The sequence below is a fragment of the Manacus candei genome, unplaced genomic scaffold, assembly GCF_025592945.1.
Source record: "Manacus candei isolate 608988 ecotype Guabito, Panama unplaced genomic scaffold, ASM2559294v1 h1tg000005l, whole genome shotgun sequence".
Lineage (NCBI taxonomy): Eukaryota > Metazoa > Chordata > Aves > Passeriformes > Pipridae > Manacus > Manacus candei.
The window spans coordinates 5672354-5694397 of record NW_026138053.1 but is presented as its reverse complement, the minus strand read 5'-3'; the positions used below and the strand labels follow the sequence as shown (position 1 = coordinate 5694397).

Here is a 22044-nt window from a genome sequence, read left to right as displayed (position 1 = left end):
TGCACAGGGGTGTGAAGAGACCTTTCTGTAAGTGGCACATACAAGTAAATTTAGTGGATTTATACCTTGTAGTAATTTAGATTTTTCAGCTTGAAAGAATTCTGCTCACAGTTTGTCTGAAGTCTGTGGGAGCAAAAGAAAAAGGGTATGAAAAATCATTCAGAATCTCTCTGCTTGCTGGTTGCAGAACTTCATGAAGTGACATGTCTTCCACAGCTGTGGCCTGATGCCATTATCACCTGCATTTTGTGCTGCAGGGAGTAGTACTTTTTTTTCTGCACAGTTTTAGTTAAGATGCTTTTCAGCAAGTTCTCCTATTATTAGGAAAAAACAGTACTGTAAGGAGAGTTGTCATCTTTATTTTAAAATCTTATAGCAATTGATTTATATTTATTCTATTAACACCAATTTTGACAAGTTTTGTGTTCCACTTCATGTAATGGAAACTCTATACAAGTCCCATAGCAGACATCTCAGAAGGGTGGGGGGTAAAAGCTTGTAGGCTGTTTTTAATTTTTAAACCACCTTCATAATTCAAAGCTACAGCCAGTTGAATTTCTGTCTGAATTGAGAAAACTGTACATAGCCAGATACACACATGAAATTATAGCCAAATTATACTTTTGTACAAAAAACAATGAGAAAACACTGGTTAAATTACTGGATGAGCACCTTTTGAAGTTGCTGAAATACACAATGTTATTGAAGATTAGAGGTGATATTTTTATTTGAAGGATGGGAGCTGGGAGAAGGAAGGAGTTAAAAATAGTAAAATATGGTCATCATGAAGGAGCCATCCCTGCTCATGAGCTACCAAACCTAAGTTTTCTTTTTAAACTCAGTTCCCAAGTATTTACAGAAGTATCTCTGAATATCAATCAGTGGCCATGGAAATACAGAGACTAAGCAGATAAACAAAAACAATACCTGAAATTAAATTGAATTTGAATGGACATGCAGTTTGCTTCCATCACTTGCATTGTATCAGGCATCTGTATGCTGTGCAATAGGTTTCATTGGACACATCATTTGTAACCCATAGGTAACCAAGAAAGGAACAAGTTGTTACAATTAGCATCTTCATGTAAAATTTCACACTCCACAAAACAATGCCATTGACACAGGGTTTACATAGAACACTGGGTGTATTTTACACTCACTGCCATGACTTGGAAATATAGTTCACTGCACAATACTGACTGAATATTTACAGAAAATGAGAGCAATCATTAGTCTCTTATAAATAAGGTGACCAAATATCCTGGGCCTCTGATGAGTACATGCAATCCCCTTCATGATGAAGTCAAGTCAGTATTTTGCTCTAATGAGCCTTCTCCTTTCCCTATTCCCAAGTATTCTAAAAACAAAAGGTATCACACACAACTAAAAGTAGTCACACAACAACAAAACTCCCTTCTTGTTTAAAATCTCAAACTTAGTTCATCCTTTTAGTACTGTTTCATTTTAGTCCTGTTTCTACTGCTTTACTTGAGTGGGTTTCCCCTTTCCCTGAACAATGATGTGGTCCCCACCTTGCTAAGAGCAGGGAGGACTCTGGAGAAGTGAACTGCAAAAAGGCATTGTTCCAGCAGTAAGGAAAACAAAAGAACATGGCTTGCAGGCAAAAGGAAAAGGAAGCTGAAGACCTCATTTGTGTCTAGAAGGGTTATGAGACAATGGACATTTTGGTCGCCTTAGTTACAAGTCTCACTGTAACCTGCATGCACGGACTTGTGGTTTAGTCTGTAGGAGTGTTGGATCTCACAACCACACACAGTTCTATTCAAACACCAAACTGGTGAACAGTGTTATGAAGAGCAATCACAGGGATGGAATAACTTTTTCTCCCAGGAGTCACAAAACAGGATATTCCTTCAAGTCTTGTTTTCAGATGTGCATATTGATCTGTACAAGTCCCATCTCCTGGTAGGCAGCACTAACCCCACCTTATGACCAGCTCAAGCCTGACCCTTGACAAGTCACACACGTGGTTGCCATCAAAGCTGACGTTCAGCAAAGGTTTCCACACATGGTTTTGGGTACCACAGTTACTGGCAAATCACTTTAATGGTGACCAATATATTACAAATTACTCCAACTACACACACATCAGAAGGGATTATTACAGAGACAATACTTTACACTCCTCTACCTGCAGCTTTCAGTTTGGTTTGCTCTGTTGCTGTTTCCTACACGGTGGGGGTCTCCCGTGACGCATAATGTGTTTTTCTAAACTGTCCAGGATGGCAATGGCAATCCTTTGGACATGGGGATCAGTCTGGACGTTTTCCTTGATGTTGTACAAATGCTGTAAACCACCTTCTTCAATTAACATGCTGCAGTATCTGGCAGCTGTAACGAGATTATAGAAAGGGAATTAAAAACAGAATTATCTAGGGTAAAGGTAGCAGATACTGTAAACACCGATTCAAATCCATTTTTGTCTCCAGGCAACATTTAGGACACTCCCTAAAGTGTCCACAGAAGTGCACTGGTACTTAAGCAAGTGACAACACAACAAGAGTTACTTGGACAGGACTCAGATTGTAATGAGGTCTGTTACCAAACCTGTCTCAACTGACTGGAAAGTGCCCTGTAATGTGCACAGGATTCTCTCTTTCCCCCATCTCCTCTGCAGGCATTTTAAGTGCACACACAGAGACTATAAAAAATGGGAATAAGAAGTAGTGTAGTGTCTATGAGTATCCAGGTAAAAGTAGTACCTTTGCCAAAAAACTCAGTACAGAACAGTTACCAAAAAATGGTGTCAGATATACCACACCATTTGTACAGGCTTGTGGAATGAATACTAACTAGTTCCTTCAAATACACTTTGCCAAATAGTATTGATGGTGGCCTTTAACTAGCAACAAGTTGCTACAAATGCCTTTCCAGGGTTTCTTCCATTTTCACTGTTGATTTCAAAAAGTTGAAATTGCACCTCCAGCAGCTCTGGTGTCACTGAGAGCAGGGAAGAACTATAAAAAGAGCTGCGTGGTGAATGTAATGTGCAGGCTCCAGGGGTTGTTATGGAAAGGTCAGGATGACTGTAATGCAATCCACAGGCCTCAGCCAGGCCCAACTTCCCCATTCATCTCCATGATGCAACACCAGAGTTAAGTGCTGACGTTCAGCATTTCACTGGGGATCACATTTACTGCAGTGTTACTAATATCTTAGTGAAGTTAGCTCATTGAGGGGAATATGATATAGGCAAACAGCAAAAGGAGAAAAAATAAACAAGAAAAAATTAAAAAAACCCCATTAATTCCAGATTACTTTCCAGCCTCATCTCTAAGAGCAGGTCAAAATAAAATGCATCTCCTCTCCAGGAGAAAAAGCCTCCTTGGAGCCAAGCACCAACAGCTGAAGATTTTCCCCCAAAATAAATCTACATATTTCAGAATTAAACACATTTTCCCTCAGAGTAGGTTATTACATTTGCTACCAAACATTTGGCTTCTCTGCAACTTTGTGCAGAAGCTTCTGGCATCAGCTACCATCAGAACTAAACTTCAGGAACTGCCTTGATCTCAAATCAGGAGTATGCCAATACAAACCCCTGTGGCATGTTGAAAGCTCAGAGGTTAGGGCAGCACAAAAGAAATGCTACAAACAAATAGAACAAATAGGACAGTACCAAGTTAACAGGACTAAAGGACAGAGAGAAATGACAGGGTCTTAATCAAAATCTGTTATCCAGAGTCTGACCAGTAAAACAGCTCTGTCAGAACAGTCCTACTTCAACATGAAAAGCCCTCTCAGATTTCTGGGCAGCACCCTGGGAACAGTAGCTCATTATATTTATGAGCTCTATAAAGAGCAGCAAACAGTATTCTGTGCGCAGTTATATATTTTGCCATCTTATTGGTTGGTCCTGAATAGATGCCTTATCACTGCAGAAATAGTGATTTATGCGACAGGGATAAACAAGCCCAGATATATTGCTGTCAAGAAGATTAAAAACTGGCACAGAAAACACTTTTAATACTTTAGAGGAAAGCTGCTTTATATACACACATTCATGTCAAAAATTTAAATCAAAAAACCAACCAAAAAACCCAGCATTAAAAGCCAGGAACGTTTGTCCACTCTTACATTTAGATATGGTTGGGAGATTTATTTCCTTTCCCAACACTTTCATCAAATGCTCTCAAATCATTTTACAAACTAGACATTGGTGTTCCCATTTTGTAGATGGGAAGGATGGATTAAGGAACTGACCTTTCTGTCCCAGCAAGTTACTGCAAAAGGCGATTAGGGTAGGATTACCCAGCATTTCTGCTCCCACAGTGAGACACTGACACCTGCTATTCTCATTGTTCTTAACTTAAAAGAAATCTGTTGCCCATTACTAATAGTTACATTTCTGAATAAAAACACCTGTGCAAGCAAAAAATGTAGTTCATCTTAATACATCCACATTTTGGAATTAATATTAGGCACCTAACAGTAAAATTCTAGTAAATAAAAAGGATGTAAGGAACTTTTACTACTTTCTTTTTCTGCCCCATTTAGTCAAGGTCCAAATATATCTTCTCTAGAGGGTTAGGAGTGAATATCTGAGGAATTCTTATTTTTTCCCACTTCATGCTAGTGAATATGTTAAGAAAGAAGAATTTGAAGGGTAATATGATCACAGTACATACGATTTTTGCTGCAGACGTGTTGCATGGCCCACACTGCCCATAACTGGACACCAGGTGTCATGAAACAGCCAAGTAGTGGAAAAAACGGATTGAAAGACCTGTTAAAACAAAGAGGAGAGAAACAGCTACTTGCTTTGCTATTAGATATCATTACTTCAGAGGTGACATGTTGTCTGTTCATTCAGCTATAGGTTAACTGGGAGAGACACTGATTAAGACACTGGCCTGCTGCATCTAAAACTCTAGTTGAAGGCAGTTATTAACAAAAATCAGATATAGTGGATATGTTATGTGTTTACCATAAGATCTGGATGCCTCCTGCTCCTTAAAAATAGGACTAAAAGCAGTGGAAAATGTAAGTATTAGATCTCCAGCAATTATCTAATTGTGCTTTTTGGCCTTAAGTTTCTTACCTAGGACAGACAGCGCTGATCTGGTGTGAGCCAAGATAACCTTACTAGTTAATCTTTGTGTCTAAGTTTTTTAGGCCTGCAGCTGAATACCTTTAACAGAAAAGCAGCATATTTTTATTTTACAGGAGTCCTTAAGCTTCTTTGGTCACAAAGGGAAAATTAGCCCACTGCGTATTTTTAGCCAATAGGTGTTTTTCCACTGGATGAAACCATGTCTGACTGGCAGCTCACTCTGCTTTGGGAACAAGTTTTAAATCTAGTTGAGTTTATTTTCCAAACTCTAGATCAAGACAGTAGTTACCTGTAAGCCACCATCTCACATTCTGGGGTTGGCCAATTCAAAATGGCAGAATGCTGCAAAACACAGAACCGAGAACACTGACTGTTAAATACAAACATTGAAAAAAATCTAAGAGAGTATGACAAAATTCACCATCATTTCTGTACCAGCTGCTCAAGGAGAGACGTCCTCTGGCTGCGACTCAACGTCCAGGCCTGCTCTCCCCGAGATATCAAGTGAGCAATAATCCCTGCTGCAAAGTAGCTGACTTCCACCTCCACACTGTGCAACAATTTACTGATGTGGTCTATAAAGTCCTTCCACATCAATTCAGAATGGAGTTCTTTAACTTCAGCTATGTTGTTCTGGAAGGGGGGGGAAACAAAAAAAAAAAAAGAATATCAACATAAAGAATATAGTGTGAGGAGATAAACATAAACTTCAGCTACATTGTGACTGTAAACATATATAAACACCTGGATGAGATCTTCATACATCCAGGTGACCACTGCATGCCAAAATAGTACTTTTGCTGTTGAAAATTTTTCCAGCCTAATGCAGGAATACGTCTTAAAACAAACAGGTTTTCTCATAAAATAATTTTAGGCCATTAACATGCAGATTACACTAAATTAAAGGCTGATTTTAACATTCTAAAAAACAATTTCAGGAAACTTCAGCAGTGCACAATTTTGAATTCCACTGACTATCAATCTGCTTTTTGCATTTGGACTCACATGAAGCCTCGCTCATTGTACTTTCTTATAAGCTCCTTTTATTTACTGTAAACATCAAATTTCAATAAAACTTTTGAAGAATGCATAAAACAGTCCAAAAATGTGTCAGTTGTGAATAATACACACTATAAAAAATAAAGAAGAACATAAAAATATAAGGGAATTTTTCAGATTAACATAGGGTTAAAAAAAACGCTTTCAAAATTAATATTTAGAAGTATGTATTTCAGATTTTTCTTTTTCATCTCACCAGAAGTCCAAGAACTTTCTGTTGGATGGATGATTCAGATGGAAAAGACTGTAGAAAAAAGAGACAAACAACAGGTAACCATTTATGTTATTATTGAAATCACATCAATTAGAACCCTGTGTTGACAATCCACCACCACCACTGCACTCCTCACCTCTAAGACTCTCATGAAAAGTTCTAGCCCTTGATTTTCAATAAAGTGCCGACATGTTGTTGGAGATTCATCAGTGAGGTTCCAAAGTGCACTCAGTGTGAACTTGAGGGTGGTATCTACAAGATTCTGATTTGTTTTCTGTTTAACTATTTGTAGAAGTTGCTGGAAAAATAGAAATCAAAAAATCCCGGTTATGACTGCGTATTGAAATACATACTGGCTCCTCTGCTTCTGCTGCACCAACCAGGGTAATGCACAGCTGGCATTTACATGCAGAGTAAAGATCTACGTGTTTAGGGGTAAACTATACAAAATAAAACAGCTATTAAATTTTCCCCTCTGCACATGTTTGCCTTCTAAAGGAATTCCCTTGTTTTCACAGTAATTACATGTGTAGCACCACTATGGACGACACAAAGCCACCCACGGAACTCTGCACCCCACACAAACATTGACTGCACGAAGCATTTGCTTCAAATATTCTCTCCCTGAGCATATTTCACCTGACACAATGGATTTCAAATCAAGAGAAGTCTTGCTATTACACTTTGTATTAATTGTGTCAAGTTTTTCCACATTAGTTCCTTTTCATCTGTGCTAATACATCTCCTTGCCACTGGCTCTGCTATCACCTCTAACAAAATCTCTAGGCTTTTCCCTTCTAAAGAACTTTCACAAGAACACAAGTTAGAACTCTAAGAACAGATTATCTCCTTATGTTTACTTTGTATCTCAGGAATACTGGTAGCAGGAATAGCTGGAGAGGATGGGATGTCAGGGAAGTATCTGACTTACCCTAACAATGAAGAGTTCTGCGCCAAGTTGAGCTGTTTGCTCTGTTGAAAGCTGTAAACAAACAAAACCATATCAACAATTTTTTAGACTCTAGAAATACTATCCTATCATCTCAAAGCTTAAATTTCATACCTTTGCAGCAAGAATGGAAATTATGGCTACAGCCATCCTTTGCATGTTTTGATCTTCATGATTACACAGCCACTGCATAACAAGTTTGGCTGCTTCAAACCTGGAAGTTAAAAATAGAATTAATTTTCAGAAGTCTTAGTAAAAGAAAGATGTGCATAGACAACAGAAACTGGAAGAAGTATGCCCCATATCAAAAAAAGTAGAAATACAGTCAAATTGCAGGTATTCCATGAGCCTCTGCCAGCTTTGAGCTGTTTGCTTAGCCTCTCTTATTTCTAATTATATATTAAAGTATAGAGGAATTGCTTCCAAAGAAGGAGGAAAAATTTGGCACAATCTTCTGAAACATCAGGTCAACACACTTGAAAGTATCTGGACAAAATATTTAAGTAGAAAAATGACTGCAAAAAGTAATCCCACAGAAATGCCCAGAAAAATCCTGACTTCTGTTACATGCCATCAGTGACAGACCCATCCAGCTGAAGTAAAAAATACCTGTATACCAAAGGATTTTTTCAGACCTATATTCAGTGGTATACGTTTGGGTCCACAGGCCTAAAATAACATAGGCCAGGTAAATTCAGCACAAGGGAATGATTTAAGCTGACCAAAACTGAGACTAGAAACAAAGCTTCTGAAGGAACAGACAAAGAAAAATATTCTGCAATCCTACATTTAACATAATTTTAACCAACACATAAAACTTGCCTGTTAAATGGAACATCCTGAAGGATTCTGTCACTGCATAGAGAAAGAAGGCAATTCTTTTGCAGCTGAGAAATGAAACAGAATTCCTTCATCAGAAACATACATAATTTCAGAATATTTTCTTACTATGAATCATTAAACACATTTCCATGAGGTCATGAGCCTTTTGTTAAGATCCACGAGACAGAGAATCCTACAGGAAACAAAGGAATTTTGTCTTTTACCTGCTGATGGTTTGGGAAGTGCTCCATGGCTTTCAGCAGCAAGTGAGTGACGTCGGCCAGAAGCCGCACGGGCATTCCCGCTGCCAAGTCCTGCTTGGTCAGGTTAAACACACACGCACTGGCTGCCAACTGCACGGGCAAGTTCAGGGGGTGATTCCTCATCCCAATCACCACCAGCTGAAATACAAGAGTTTTGCCCACCTTAGTGACTTACATATTTGCACACAGATCCCAAGAACAACCTGCTGCTGCTTGAGGCCACAGCACTGACTCCCAGCACCCAATTTTTGCCTCCCTGTCACTTCAGTGAGAAATCCATCTGGTGGGATTTAAATTCTCAGGAAGAACATTTCCTTCTGTTCAGTGATTCAAAGCTGACAACTTCTAGTGCTCCAAGTCCTTTTGCACAGCTTGCAGCAAGCTCTCAAAAGAGAGGCTGCATGGAATGGAAAAAATTCCTAGAAAGATCCAGGGTTTGCTTTACACCCTGGGCTGAAATCACCAAACCCTTTCAGAGGTGAATGAGGTAGGACAGAATGTCTGCAGTGCAATGGTAACAATGTGGTGGCTTGTTTGGTGATGAGCAATTTCAAATCACATCCTCAGCTGCTAGGTCAGAACAGATTACTTGCAACTCCTTCCTGAATTGTTTTTGGCTAGGTATGTTGACTGTGATCCCACCTAGGAATACTTTTCTTGTTGATTATTTATTGACAAAGTCTTTCTGATATTGAGGCCAGCAAGTTCAAGGCCACCTGTTCAACACCAAAGAGGACAGGAAAAACAAAAATCATGTGTCCTACTGATACCTCTTTTTACTACAGCAAAAATTAACCATTTCTGGTGTTCCAGACATGGAAAGCCAATGCCTAGAATGGATTTCTAAGGAAGTTTCTAGGCTCCAAAATAGAGCCCAATATAGAACACCAATGATATTTACTCACTTGCTGTCATACTGGAAGGTGACTTTAGAGAAAACTGTCACTTATTATTACTTATTATTACTGTTTGTGAGCATCAGCAGAAGGCACAGTTCTGTCTGGTGAATGAGACAAGACAGACCTTTGATTTGATCCAATTATGTTCTACTGAAAGAATTCAGCATATAAAGAAAACTTCATATCATATTAAAAGTTATGTGAAAAAATTAATTTAGATACTATACATTAGCCTAGATCCACTTTACCTAACATAAAATGCCACAGGGTGTCTTCTACATCACCACTGTTTAAAGAGTTCTTTAATTTTTATCTAACATTACAATTTTAATCTCAACAAACACAACCAAAAATGTAAAAGCCTATAAAATAATTTATACCAAGATTCTGGGGGTGAGCTCAGTTTAAGAAACAATGCAGGACAATCATCAAAACTATATTATTTTACCTTTAAAATTTCAGGCTTTGTTTTTTCCATGACGTGTGTCAGGCTGAATAAATGAAAAAGCGCTTCTCTCACAAAGAAGGCCCGTTCACTGTAACGCTTCAGTGCTTCAGAAATCTGAGTTTCATTTGCTTCTCCTGACACCTGTGAGCACAGAAATAATCTTTAGTTCAAGATGCCATCATTTTACTTTAAAAACTTTTGTTGGCAAGAAGTGCAAAGCTGCAGTTTCAAAGGCAATGATATTTTGGATTGCTTTAACTTTGGATAATCCAGAACTATACAATCTGCAAACTTTCTCCATAAAGAAGTCACGTTGTAAGCCAAAATTAGGCCTCAGTCATGTCTTTAAGCAGAACTGTATGAAACCATTAAGTAAAAGTAGCACTTCACACCTACCAAAAGCTGTGTATGATGCCCCAAATGCCTACAAGCACTGTTTGTAACTGAATGCTCTGTCACTGCAGCTGATAAACTGATGGTGTTTTAGCTGTCATTTTTTCGCCCTGGTTCTAGTTCCAGCAAAAATTAAAAAAAAAAAAAAAATCCATTCTTTATCTGCATCAAGTTTCTTATAAACTGTATCTGTAGCAAAGGCTTTCCAGCACCATATTAGAGAACTAACTCATGCTCCCTGCAAAAGAAGTAATTCTTAAAACCAGACTTGAAATACATGTGAAAACCAAACAACAAACTAAGTTGGGCAAAGACTGCATTAGAAGCTGAGCTGTTGACTAACATGAGCTTTAAGTTCAGAATATTAAATCAGCAACTGGCTGCAACTTTTTTCACTGCCCAGTCTGCTATATTCTCTATTTAACTATATTTTATCTATTTATAACTGTAAGTTGTATAACTGTGGATGGTTTGTTCCTCAGTCCTACTATTTAATGAATCTTTGCTGCAATCACTGTTTTTTAAAATTCCTAGGGCAGCATGCAGAACTTGTTTTCCTTAACACATCACACATAGGAAAGCAAATGTTCATAGATTAAAGTGTCACATTCTGTACATCCTGTATTGAATAGAGACATATTTTTTTAAACTTGTGGGATCAGAAATATATTACAGCCTAGAGAGAACTGAAAACATCTTGGATTTTGTTTTATATTTTCTGCTGATTAGAACAGGGCAATCATATTTACTGACATGTTCTGCAGCCAATTATACCCTACACGAAGTATTTCCATTTGGCTTCATGTTCTTAACTATAATATCTGCCTGGTGTTCATAATCAAATTTCACTGGACTGCTGTAAAGGCAGTAATATTTTACCTCTGATGTTTCCATGAGTGCTGTGTCCTGTTTATTCTTTAACAGCATCTAGACTAAGCAGTTGAATATTTCAGTAGAGTTACTAATGAATTTAGGTCACCAAAAAAAAAAAAAAAGGAAAAAAGGAAATAAAAACAATCACAGCCTACAGTCTCTTCTTGACAACTATGTCTTAAAAAAAGAAAAATAAAATGCAAACTGCTTTTTGTTAACTACACTGCCACAAGTCCATTGGGATTTTCACATTACTAGAACCTTCTCCTTTCCTGTGTTTTCACAGCACAGAAAATTCTCTGAAGCATGTATTTTAAACAGGAGGAATACACTGAATTATTTTATAACAAACATGAGGTATAACTTCCTGATGCTGTACATCATCACACCAAAGGGGAACCTGCTTTCTCTGACCAGCCATTTCAACATTCATACACTTTGCTCTCACTGTGACAACTAAGTACTCAAGTGACCCGACCAGTAACAAATTTCAAAAGTTTCAGGGGAAAAAAAAATTAAATTGCGTAGCTGTTGTTCCACTTGCCTATAACAAGAGCATTGTGAATTTTAAAACTGAAGTGCAAAACACAGCTCCCACAGGAGACAGACTAAACTATGGACACATGCACTCTTCCTCATTTCCTCTGCAGTTTCCATCCTCATGGCACAGCAGCAAACAAAACTCAGAGTTAAAGATGATATACCACTGACTTGCCTAAAACATCTCTTTCTTTCTTCATTAATTCTGACCCCTTCATAGTAGGGACAGGACAGGCTCATTCTCCAATAAGTGCATCCATATTCTACAGAACAGGGAATGATGTCTTGTTGCCTGGCACTAAAAGATAAATAAATGCACTTCAGCAAACACTGTCTCACCCTAAGGGACTAAGGAATTTAGGATTTGTTCAAGAAGAGGAAGTTGTTCATCCTAAGTAATTGCTTCTTACATGTTCATCACCAAAAGACCTTTCAAGGTGGGTAGAAATACTGTAACAGGTCAGAGCAGCCCAAGTTATTCAGTTTTATTGTATCTGCTGTGTTAATCATGAACTGCTCAAAGCTTATGCAAATTGTACCTCCACCTCTTACACACTGAGTTATGAGAGACACTGTGTTGGAATTCAGAGAATATTATTCCACTAAATGACTTCAGACTAGACAAAGTTCAGCTCTCTTAGGTATGTTAAATCAGGAGCACTGAAAAGAAAACAGGTACTTCTTACAATAATAGTATTAAGCAAATTTAGCAGTTTGTGTCAGAATTAAGTAGGAATTTGACATAAAGTCAGTAATTACAATTAACAGTTAAAAAAGTGAACCTACAGTCTCCTCCTGAAACACCCACATGCATTTGTTACACATGATTAGTTCTATTTTTCCCGTACATCACAATTTTTCAGTGAAATTAATTCCCCCACTTAACCTTTAGGTTCCCTTCTCCTGTCAGGAACTCCGAGTAGCCGGCGTCGGTGGCAAGCAGTCCCACAAACTGCATGGTGGGTCTCTGCTGGATGAACGCTTCCACAGCTTTGTCTGTCACGTGTTTTCTGCCAGAAATGTCCAATGACACAAGGTTAGGCAGGATATCCTTCTGTTCCAGCAAACGGAGGGCTATGTCCGACGTGAACTGTTTGTCATCGGAGATATCGAGGTGGTTCAGGTATTTCAGTTCTCTAATAACGTCCAGGATCTGGGTCGTGGTCATTTTCAAGCATTTCAGGTGGTGCATGGTCAAAGACTTGAGCCGGTCCTTGCAGGTGAGGAGTGCTGTGATGTCAGTGACGGAGGTGTTGGATATATCCAGGCTTTCCAGCCTCGGGAGCGACGCGACATCTGCCAAGTCCTCGTTGTAGAAGAGCACGTTGGTGATGCTCAAGGCGCGCAGCCCGGAGAGCTGGCTGAAACACCTCTCGTACGGGTCTTCCAGGGAAAGAGTCAGTGAGTTCAGCACAAGGCATTGCAGGTTCTGCTGGATCCATTTGTTGCTGCCCAGTCCACTTATAATGTCTGTGATTGTTATGTCTGCGTTCACCCCCGTGGCATCCAGTTCCACCAGCTTGTGATGGCAGAACGCTTTCCGGAAGGCCACGGCCGAGATTTTGGCTTTCCGGATACAAGCCCGTTTCAAACGCATCTGGTTCCCTCGGAAGATCCCCACAGTGCCATCATTCAGAAGCCCTGTTGGAAAACAGCATCAGTGTTTGGCTCCAGTGTTACAGAACACCACTGGTATTTTAAGAAGCCAAAGGGTTAGCAAAGAAAATTAGTTACGAGGGAGTTTATCTTGGATCATTACGCTACTGATCCCAAAAATCTTGCATTTGAGATTCCATTTTTAAGATTATGACCTCACTTCTGGAAAATTCCAGGTTTAAGAATAGGATAGATATATGAAGGAGTAGTATGTACACATCACCTGTTCGGTTTAGAACATGGAACACGCAATAAATAAAACATGGATATGATTCAAAAACAATCCCACTGCTGCCTGCATCTTTTGGATTTTCTCCTTGAACTTGTTAGAAGTTGTGCTAAAAACAGAATTTCAAAATTTCTGAGTATAATTCTTCCCTGGCCATAGGTCTATTAACCTCAAGATTTCACCACCTATCAATGACCTGATCTCATCTTGCTTTAACTGAATAATTTAGCATTTGACTGAATTCATAAGTAGGATCAATACACTAAATTAAGCTAATCAAGTTCTATACATCCCTCAGGAAGAAGGTAGGAGTGTTGCTCAGAAACGAGCTGAATGTGAGAAAGAAACCTAAGAAGTGATTCAAAGAGGAGAAAGAGGAGGGCAAGGAAAGGGTGAGAAGGAGACAAAGATAGAGATGTAAAAAGGAAGATGCAACAATCCTTTTTTGAAATTATTATCTTTTTACTCTGTAGAAAGGAGAATGCTTAAGGAGCCTTTTCTTGCAACATGCAGACAACATCCTAACTGAAACAATACATTGAGTTCCCTGTATGGAACTACCCAAAATGCACTGAATATACCATGGTATCTTATCAACAGCAGGTTTACTGCTTTATAAAAAGCCACTAGAAGAGTACAGTTGCACAACCCTGCACACAAAAGGAGTAGGAAGAACATGTCCTTCTGGTTTCACTCTACAGGGTTATACATGTCAGCACTCCTGGTCTTTAACCTCCTATCTTCACACACATTTAACACGGAAAGCAAAATAAAAATGCGTTATATATGAAAAATAACATCATTGCCACTACAGTCTGGATTTAAGTCATGAGCTAGTAATTGCCTCTGTGAAAAGTCAAATTAATGTTAAGATTTGCAGATCTTTCTAAAGAGTAAACTGTTTGGGCATTTCTGACGCAGTAGTCAGGGCATTCCTCTTTTGCTGGCAAAGCAAAAACGTGGGGTGAAATAACAGGTACCGAGCAGAAAAAGTAAAAGCAATAAATACAATAATAGTTTGGTTCAAGTATCACCAAATTACTTCTCCATTTTTGCTCATCTTTTCATCTAAGGATTGATGCTCTCTCACTGGTCCTCCTCAGCCTTGACCTGTTCACCCTGCCATGCACGTTTTTCCATCCTGCCCTCTGTGTGTTTGTGACATTTTGGTATCTGGAACTGTCTTCCTCACTGGTAATAAGTTTCTGGTAATTCGGTTTTCTTGAATCTGATTTCTTGGGACTAGTCTAAAGAATTACTTATCAGAAAGCAAAGTATATTAAAGATTAATTTTTTTTTTGAGCTTGTCTTTTTTTAGGACCATTCCTTCTGTTGTTTCTGACCAGAACACCAGTATATGCACAGTAAGACCCAATCAAATCTGCATCTATAGGATAGGGCACTTGATGCGTGTACAGGAATTTTTGTAGTGTCATGTCTCATCTTTTACCAGAAGTCTTCAGGATCTCCAGGAATGGGTCCTCCTGCCTCTTCTCTAGTGTAATCTACACATTCAATTTTTCATAGTAAGAAGCTTTATTGGCACAAATTTTCCTTTACCATGCCTAAAGTAAGTGAACAAGGGTAGCTCTCTCCTCAGAGGTGTGCTGACAGGGAACATGACAGCCAGTACTACACCACGTGTTAGAACACCACAAGGTGCTTATACCACTCTTGACACTGTCTGCTTTTGAGTAAACAATTCCACTTCAATAAAAGTGACCAAAGAGATGAGAAACTATTTTTAAAAATCACAAGGTTATTGTCTAGTTTAATCGTAAGGGCACACAGCAAAGAAAATTGCATTGCTCTGTGAGAGAGACTGGAATATTTGAGTGTTGTGAGAAGTAGTAGAATCAAATATTTGGGTTTTTTCTGAAGTGACTAAAGAAGATTAAAGAATGTTCAATTAAAGGAACATTAAAATCATAAAGGCAAGACAAAGGACCTATTTAGAACTATCTACACGGCAACGCAGAATTCTGCTGAAACTGTGGAAAACCAAAAAATAACAAAAATTCTCTATTAAGAGATTAATGAACACAGTTTAAACAGCTGCAACAGCAGATTCTACTAGAAAGTACACCAGAACTGCAGTGTCACATTCCAGTAGAATATTTTCACTGCTGCCCCACAAATAACTGTTTTTACCATGAAATGCCATCGTCTGCAGCAGTCGATCAGCCACTTCTTGAGGAAACATCCCTGGCTCCTGCAAGCACAGTGTCCCATCTTGCCTTTCTGTGCAGAACTTCTCGAGGTTGGCAGTCAGGAAATTCAAACAGATATCAAGTAAAGAATAAGGAGAAGCTTCCTCCTGGCATACACAAAACACAATGAAACAAAGGAGATTTAGTCAAATCATTCTGTCTTGTCTATGAATCTCCCATTACTCTACAATGTTCTTTTTTGTGTCTGGTAAATATTACAAAAGGAGATGTGTCCCATAGAGCCAGGCAAAGGCAGGTCACACAATAAACAACTGGCCCAACTGCTGGGAGCCTCCTTCTCCAGTCACCCCAGAACCACATCCAGTCAGGTCTGCTGGGCTTGAACCCTGCCTGTGTTCCCACAGGAAGAAAAGTAATTGCTGAAAAATAATTCTAATTTATTAAGTCTACTGGAAATTTATCATTCGAGACAGACTAAAAGAAGATTTTAAAATCAAATTTTACTCCTGGATTTAAGTTATTTCTTTTAATCTTTCATTTAAGTCAACCCATATTAGAAGTCTACTACCAACCTACATTAGAAATGCAGACAAATTTCATATATTGCAGATAAATTTCCTATATAAAAGAGCCATTTTTCATACTGAAAAAGGCAGCTAGAGCTTCAGATCAAAAAAGGAAACTCAAAAAGAACTGGTTTAATTCTAAATTTTGCACAGCAATGAAGTAATATCTATTACAGTAGTTCTGTTCCTCCTTTTTACACTGTGCCTGGAAATCACCTCTAGCAAAACCCTGGGTAGAAAGGACAAGGCAGAATATAAACCTGACCTTCTCCTTCAGAGTTTGAGGTTGTACACTGATACATGAAAGTCTCAAAAGGTTTTTCTATTCCATGTCTAATAATAACCCACTGTTTTCAGGCACACAGATTAATCAACATAAAGAGTGACTTGCAGCACTGTGAATCATCCCCAGCACCACACAAAAGGAGGCCGAGTGACTGGTACATACTCCCCCAGACAATATTGAAAATAACAGCATCAACTGGTGCCAGATCTCATCTGCAGCAAAAATTGGAGCTTCCCTTTTATACTGAAAGTTCTGGATAATGTCACCTTTCTTTCCCAGCTCATTTAACTTCTCTTGCTTCATTTGCTTAATATGCTCATCACAGAAGTACAGAAATATATAAAAGGTTACCTAGAAGAAATATAAATAAGTTTACAGAGATAAGTCTTCCAAGATAAGGTGCACATATTTGAAGACTGGGAGGTACCACATTAGAGCAAAGATGGAATGGAACTTATCCTTAATGAATCATTTATTGACAACAATGAGAGACTGCAATTTAATAGCTCCTGAAGACTTAAGTACAGGCTTGGGAACTAATTATTCAAATGTAAGCTCTTTCTGCAGCTTTTGACATTCAACTTCCAACTCCTTTGTCTCAATTTTGCTAGGTATTTAAATTTTTTTAAGCTTAATTATTACATTTTTTTGTTACAGAAACAGGAGTTTCTTTGTGATGCAGCTTGCTCACATTACCAGAAAACAGCACTTCTGGCTGCCTCCAATCCTAAGTTGGTAAGGAAAGGAAGGACAAAATTTGGAACTGTGAATGCCTTCTGTTTCTTTGTAATGTGCAACAACACCTGAGATACTTCTAAAGAGAAAAAAAGCCAACTGGTTATTAAAAGTACATTTTTAAAGGAAATGGGAAAATTTTCTTTGTAACTTGAAATCAATACACACAGCCAGGATTGGTATGACAGCTGACGATTCAAACCAAAATCAGAATCCTTACTCAGAGGCACACGAAAATCATTCCCACTAAAGCAAAGACATCCTCGTCTCCCATCAGCTCTTGTATTTCTACTGGGATGCTCAGATGTGACAAACCCAGAATCCTGGCTCTCCTCATTCCTTCTGGCACCATTCCACCATTTCTGCCAGAAAAGCTGAAACACTTTTATCTATCAGTGAGCAAACTCCAAAGAGAATTTTTAGCCCTGCAGATAGGCCACTAGCAGATGACTCAGAAAACTATTTTTTTCAACCAGTACCTCTAAGTGGCCAATCTGTCACTTAAAAATAATGTTTGGATTTTTATATAATCACTTCAGAAGTTCATCCAGGGCATCTCCAGACAATAAAGGAACAAACCCCAGAAGGAGGGATCAATTACCCTTGCAAACAACATAGTACCATTTTTATTAACTCCACTTGTCCCAGTTGTAGGAGTCATTTGTAATGTTTCTTCAAATTGCTGCCCAAAGGTTGAAGAAACAGCCCCAACAAACGCTCCTGAGGTAACCTGGGCAGAGGTACAATGTTTTTATCTGTATCTAATAAAGTACTTTGACAAGCACCATAAAAACAATTTCCTAGACTGTTTGCTACTGCAATTGCAGCTTGAACTCAGCCTGTAAACATTTTATGTGAGCTGGTGGCTCGGCTTCTCTTTACCTAAAGAGAATATTGCCCAGTTAAAGTTGTATTTAGGCTCTCAGAAGGTCAGAATTTAAGTGGTTCCTTCCTTTAGCTGTGCTTTTTAATGTCAGCTTGAAAACAAACCTGCCATTTGTTTTCAGCTCACTTCACATTCTGGTTCTAATACTCTAATGAGAGACCATAAATGTGTGTCAACCACAGCATAGCATTTAAATTTAATATTTTTTTAAAATTTAACAAAGAATCCAGCAGTATTTGAGTAGAACTTTCATTATGCTATTTTATTTTTTCATAGCCCTCTTAATTTTCTGATACTTTCATTAAAACTCACAGCTTCTTTCATCCTATGATATTAATTAAGTAGGCAGGAAACAAATATAAAATTAAATTCCACAAAACACAAAATTATGCAAGCCTGGGTGCCTTCATTAGCTAAAACATACATTGTAGGAGTAATGTGACACATCTAAATCCAGCTAGTTTATGGAATAGCACAAAAAGGAGAACAACTGCATTTAAATGGGCTTTTTAAGGCTTATTAGAATTATTAAAAAAAAAAACCAAAAAACATTTTAAGTGCTTAATATAACCAAGACAAACCAAAAGTGTCCAGGAGGACAGTAAACTGCCTGGCTACTGGCCTTTGACAGTAATCCAATCCTGGGGAACTGAAATGCAAAACCCACTTCAACGTGATGTTACCAGCTCAGCTTTGAGCTCACACCAGGGCAGCTGGAAAGGTTCTCCCAAAGAACATTATCCTCCAACACTTTCTCCTCAAAACCCCTTGAATGGACTTTAAATACCACTAAAATATATTCAACATATATTTCAAAATGCAGTTAAAGAGGAAAAAAGAGCTTGAGGGGACATATTAGAGTACCTGGAATAAGTTAGAGAATCTTAAGCCCAACATTATGCCTAGATTAACTGGCTGAGTGTGTCAAAACAAAATCCTGTTCCTTTGGGGAAGCACCACCAAGCAAGCACCTGCTTATACAGTACCTAAAAAAAATAAGAAACAGGTTTAACTGATGTTTTCTGTCAGTAATTACAATCTAACTTTTCAAAAAAAGTAAATTCCACTGTTGTGTGGGCCTTTTTCACTGTATGTGTTGTGATCCTTCCGACTCCAGCCTGAAAGATGCAGTTCCTAATGGCTCTGTGTGCCAGACTCATTACAAACCAAAGGGGTTTTTCTTTTCATAAGTAGTTTTTTGGTTTGGTTGGTTCTTTTTCCCCCTCAGCAAACCAGCATCTAACACTGGAAGAGAAACAGCAATTGCAGCTCTGGCAGTACCATGTTTATGATGTGCTCCCTGATTTTTATACCCAACTCAGTATGGCAAACCTCAAACATGTAAGGTCTCTGTTATGTTTGTGGCAGTTCCTTCTCTCAAAATATTAGCAGGGAAATAAGAGATAATTTAGAGCCTGAGCCTTTGGTGTGGGATGTATCATGTTTCTCTTTTCCACCTCTCCACAGTCCCAAAATTTTACTAACTTTCTTAAAATGAGCATTCTTAAAATGATTAAGAAATAGCAACTCAGGCAACAGCCATCAAAGTTCTTCTGAGTGCTAATAAAGGAAAGGCAGTGAAAAACAAACAGCTCCATGATTTATGTTACTAAGAAAGCTTTATGATTATCCTATTTAAATTGAATTAAACGAAATAAAACAGATGCAGGCAATTTGTTAACCAGACTCAAGGAAGGATTATGCTCAAAACTAACAAATTTAACATAAACAATTCTGGCACAAGAAGTGCAACTGAAGTTGCTAGCGATACAAAGTCAGCAGAGATCACGAGAGGTCTAAAATTAAATACTGCCACATCAGAACGACATAATAAGGCCATGTATTTCAAGATTAGTATGAAGAACTTCAAATACAAGTTCAGTTAGAAATGACTGGAGAGAAGAACCTGAGTGGTTTGCTGAAGCACAAGAAAACAACATGAAGCAGCCAAAGAAGGTGTCAGAAGAAGCATCAAAAAAAATAGGGAAGGATTAGATCATTTTCAAGAGACTTGAGTATCTCACGGGGCTATCTGGGTTAAGCGATACCTGAATCATTCGAGTTTAAACATAACAGCTCCTAGAATGCTCTGGGGGGAAAAAAGCATGTTGGGAATAGGAAATAAACCCAGCTTTCCTTAGCCTAGCAGATCAAAAGGTGAGAGATACGAATGCTGCCTATAAATACACCACAGTGAATACAAACTACAAGAGGGGGAAAAGTCATTAAGGAGAAGCACAGTGCCAGCACAGCAACAAAGGTGCATTAAACAGTCAGTACATAGTTAAACAATTAAGTTCTGCCCTAGTTCACTGATTAGAACAGCAGGTACAAAAAGTACCTACTTTAAAAATAACGATAAATAAATTTATTAGGGGATTGCCTGAAATTAGGCTTTTAACGACAAAGGATGAGACCAGATCGCCCAGGAAGGTCCTGCTAGTCCTTTAGAAGTAAATATGCACACTCATGTCTGGAGCAGAGAAGCAATTCGAACAGCTCCCATATGTTCTGCTCCGGCCTGTCTGGAGCAGGGAAAGGCTGTTCCTTTGGCAGCTCCGAGCTGGAAGAGCCCAGCAAGGCCCACGCTTCCTCCTGTCTGGACAAAGCAATTCCCGAGGTGCTGTCGGAGGGCTGGAGGAGGCACAGGGGCCGGGCCGGGCAGTGGTGCCCTCACGCCGAGGGGCCCTGCCCGCGCTCCGCCGTGAGGGGCGGTCAGGGCGGCGAGCCCGGCCCGGCCATCCCCGCGCTCACGGCGCCGCGGGGACACCGGGGCGCACCGGGCAGGGCTCGGACCTCCCTCCCGTCCGCCGGCTCCGACCGCCCTTTTACATAACGGGCGGCGGCGCCGCGGTTACACAACGGCGGGGCTGCCCCGGCCCGGCTCGCGGTGCCGGCGTGAGGGACGGCAAGGGGTCCCCCCGGCTCGCCTCAGCCCCTCAGCGCCGCCGCCATGGCAGCCCCTTCCCCCCGGGTCACCTCTGCTCCCTCCGCCGGGTCCGGCACCCCGAGGCTGCGGACGAGCAGCCTCCCCACCTCTTTTCCTCTTTCCCTACCTCCTTGCCTCCCTCCCTCCTTCCCTCCCTGCCCGCCACCGCCAGCCCCTCGTCGCCCCCTCACCATCGCGGCGCTGGGTGCCGCCGGCGAGCGCCCAGCCAGCCGGTCCCGACGCTGGGCTCCTGCTCTTTCCTTTTTTTTTTTTTTTTCTTCTTCTCTCCTCCCTCCCTTCCCCGGTGTTTACCTCCCCGACCTGGAAGTGAATGTGCCTGAGCCGGCCGGGACGCGACGCCAAGCCCGCCTCCCTTAAAGGGGCTGCGCCGGCCCAGCTTTGTGGGGTGCCGGGAGAGCGGAGCTTCTCTGAGGCTCAGAGTGTGAGGGGAAGGGGCCATTGCTCAGCAAAACGCATCGGCCTCGCTGGTTACTTGTGTGCGGGGAACCTTCCTGCCGCCTGGTTGCTCTGGGTTTGGAGCCAGGATTCGGGAACACCGAGGCACCAGGGGTGCCCGGGCTGGAGCAGGTGAGTTGCAGCTCCCTGTGTCTGGACCTCTCACAGCCATGAACTGGCGTCACTTCTTGCTTCGTGCTCACAAGCCTCTGAAATTTAAGTGTTTCCTGAACGAACTAGTTTATTCTGGTAATATGAATAGTAGCCTGCACCACTACAGTCGCTTTTGCCATCTACTTTGGGGAGGAGCTTTGCCATAAGGAATAAACTATTATAAACAAAGTAATTTCAGGATTCAGATATAGTAGTAGTGAGGAAAACCTGTCTCCCGACTAATACGTACTACAATGTATTGCTTGTAAAGGGAATAGAGTTATTTTTTGTTTCAGGATACAAAGTAAAGAGTAATACAAGTACCCCGACCAAATAAAATGAATTTATAAAGAGTTTACTCTTGAAGAAATGCTGATTCTACATACAGAAGCTTTGGATAACTGTTGTTTCTAAACCAGCAAGACACATAAATACATATTAAG

At 39.9% G+C, this 22044-nt stretch overlaps 1 protein-coding gene across 3 annotated transcripts; it reads right to left on the bottom strand.

The window, feature by feature from the left end:
* Positions 1 to 339: 339 nt before the first annotated feature.
* Positions 340 to 21340, bottom strand: LOC127477146 (protein zyg-11 homolog B). Of its 3 annotated transcripts, none has more exons than XM_051801087.1 (15): positions 21184 to 21340; positions 18928 to 19049; positions 15571 to 15736; positions 12421 to 13175; positions 9729 to 9869; positions 8343 to 8519; positions 8119 to 8183; positions 7411 to 7510; positions 7279 to 7329; positions 6484 to 6645; positions 6330 to 6377; positions 5510 to 5707; positions 5364 to 5416; positions 4650 to 4747; positions 340 to 2352 (listed from the first exon to the last, which is right to left on the bottom strand). In XM_051801087.1, exons 2-15 carry the CDS (start codon positions 18958 to 18960, stop codon positions 2162 to 2164), a joined length of 2238 nt encoding a protein of 745 aa, XP_051657047.1. In that variant the 5' UTR covers positions 18961 to 19049; positions 21184 to 21340; the 3' UTR covers positions 340 to 2161. The 3 variants fall into 3 exon arrangements, with proteins under 3 accessions (XP_051657047.1, XP_051657036.1, XP_051657059.1); XM_051801076.1 differs by lacking the exon at positions 21184 to 21340 and adding an exon at positions 20409 to 20933; XM_051801099.1 differs by lacking the exon at positions 18928 to 19049 and having other exon boundaries at positions 21184 to 21339.
* Positions 21341 to 22044: the final 704 nt, after the last annotated feature.

Bases quoted from the DNA above. Each gene is read 5' to 3' on its own strand.
- LOC127477146 (XM_051801087.1), bottom strand. From the start codon at position 18,960: ATGTTGGGCTTAAGATTCTCTAACTTATTCCAG. The intron at 15,737-18,927 runs GTACTCTAATAT...TGTGTATGCCAG, and splicing joins GATTCTCTAACTTATTCCAG to GAGGAAGCTTCTCCTTATTC. The intron at 2,353-4,649 runs GTATGTACTGTG...ATCTCGTTACAG, and splicing joins ACACGTCTGCAGCAAAAATC to CTGCCAGATACTGCAGCATG.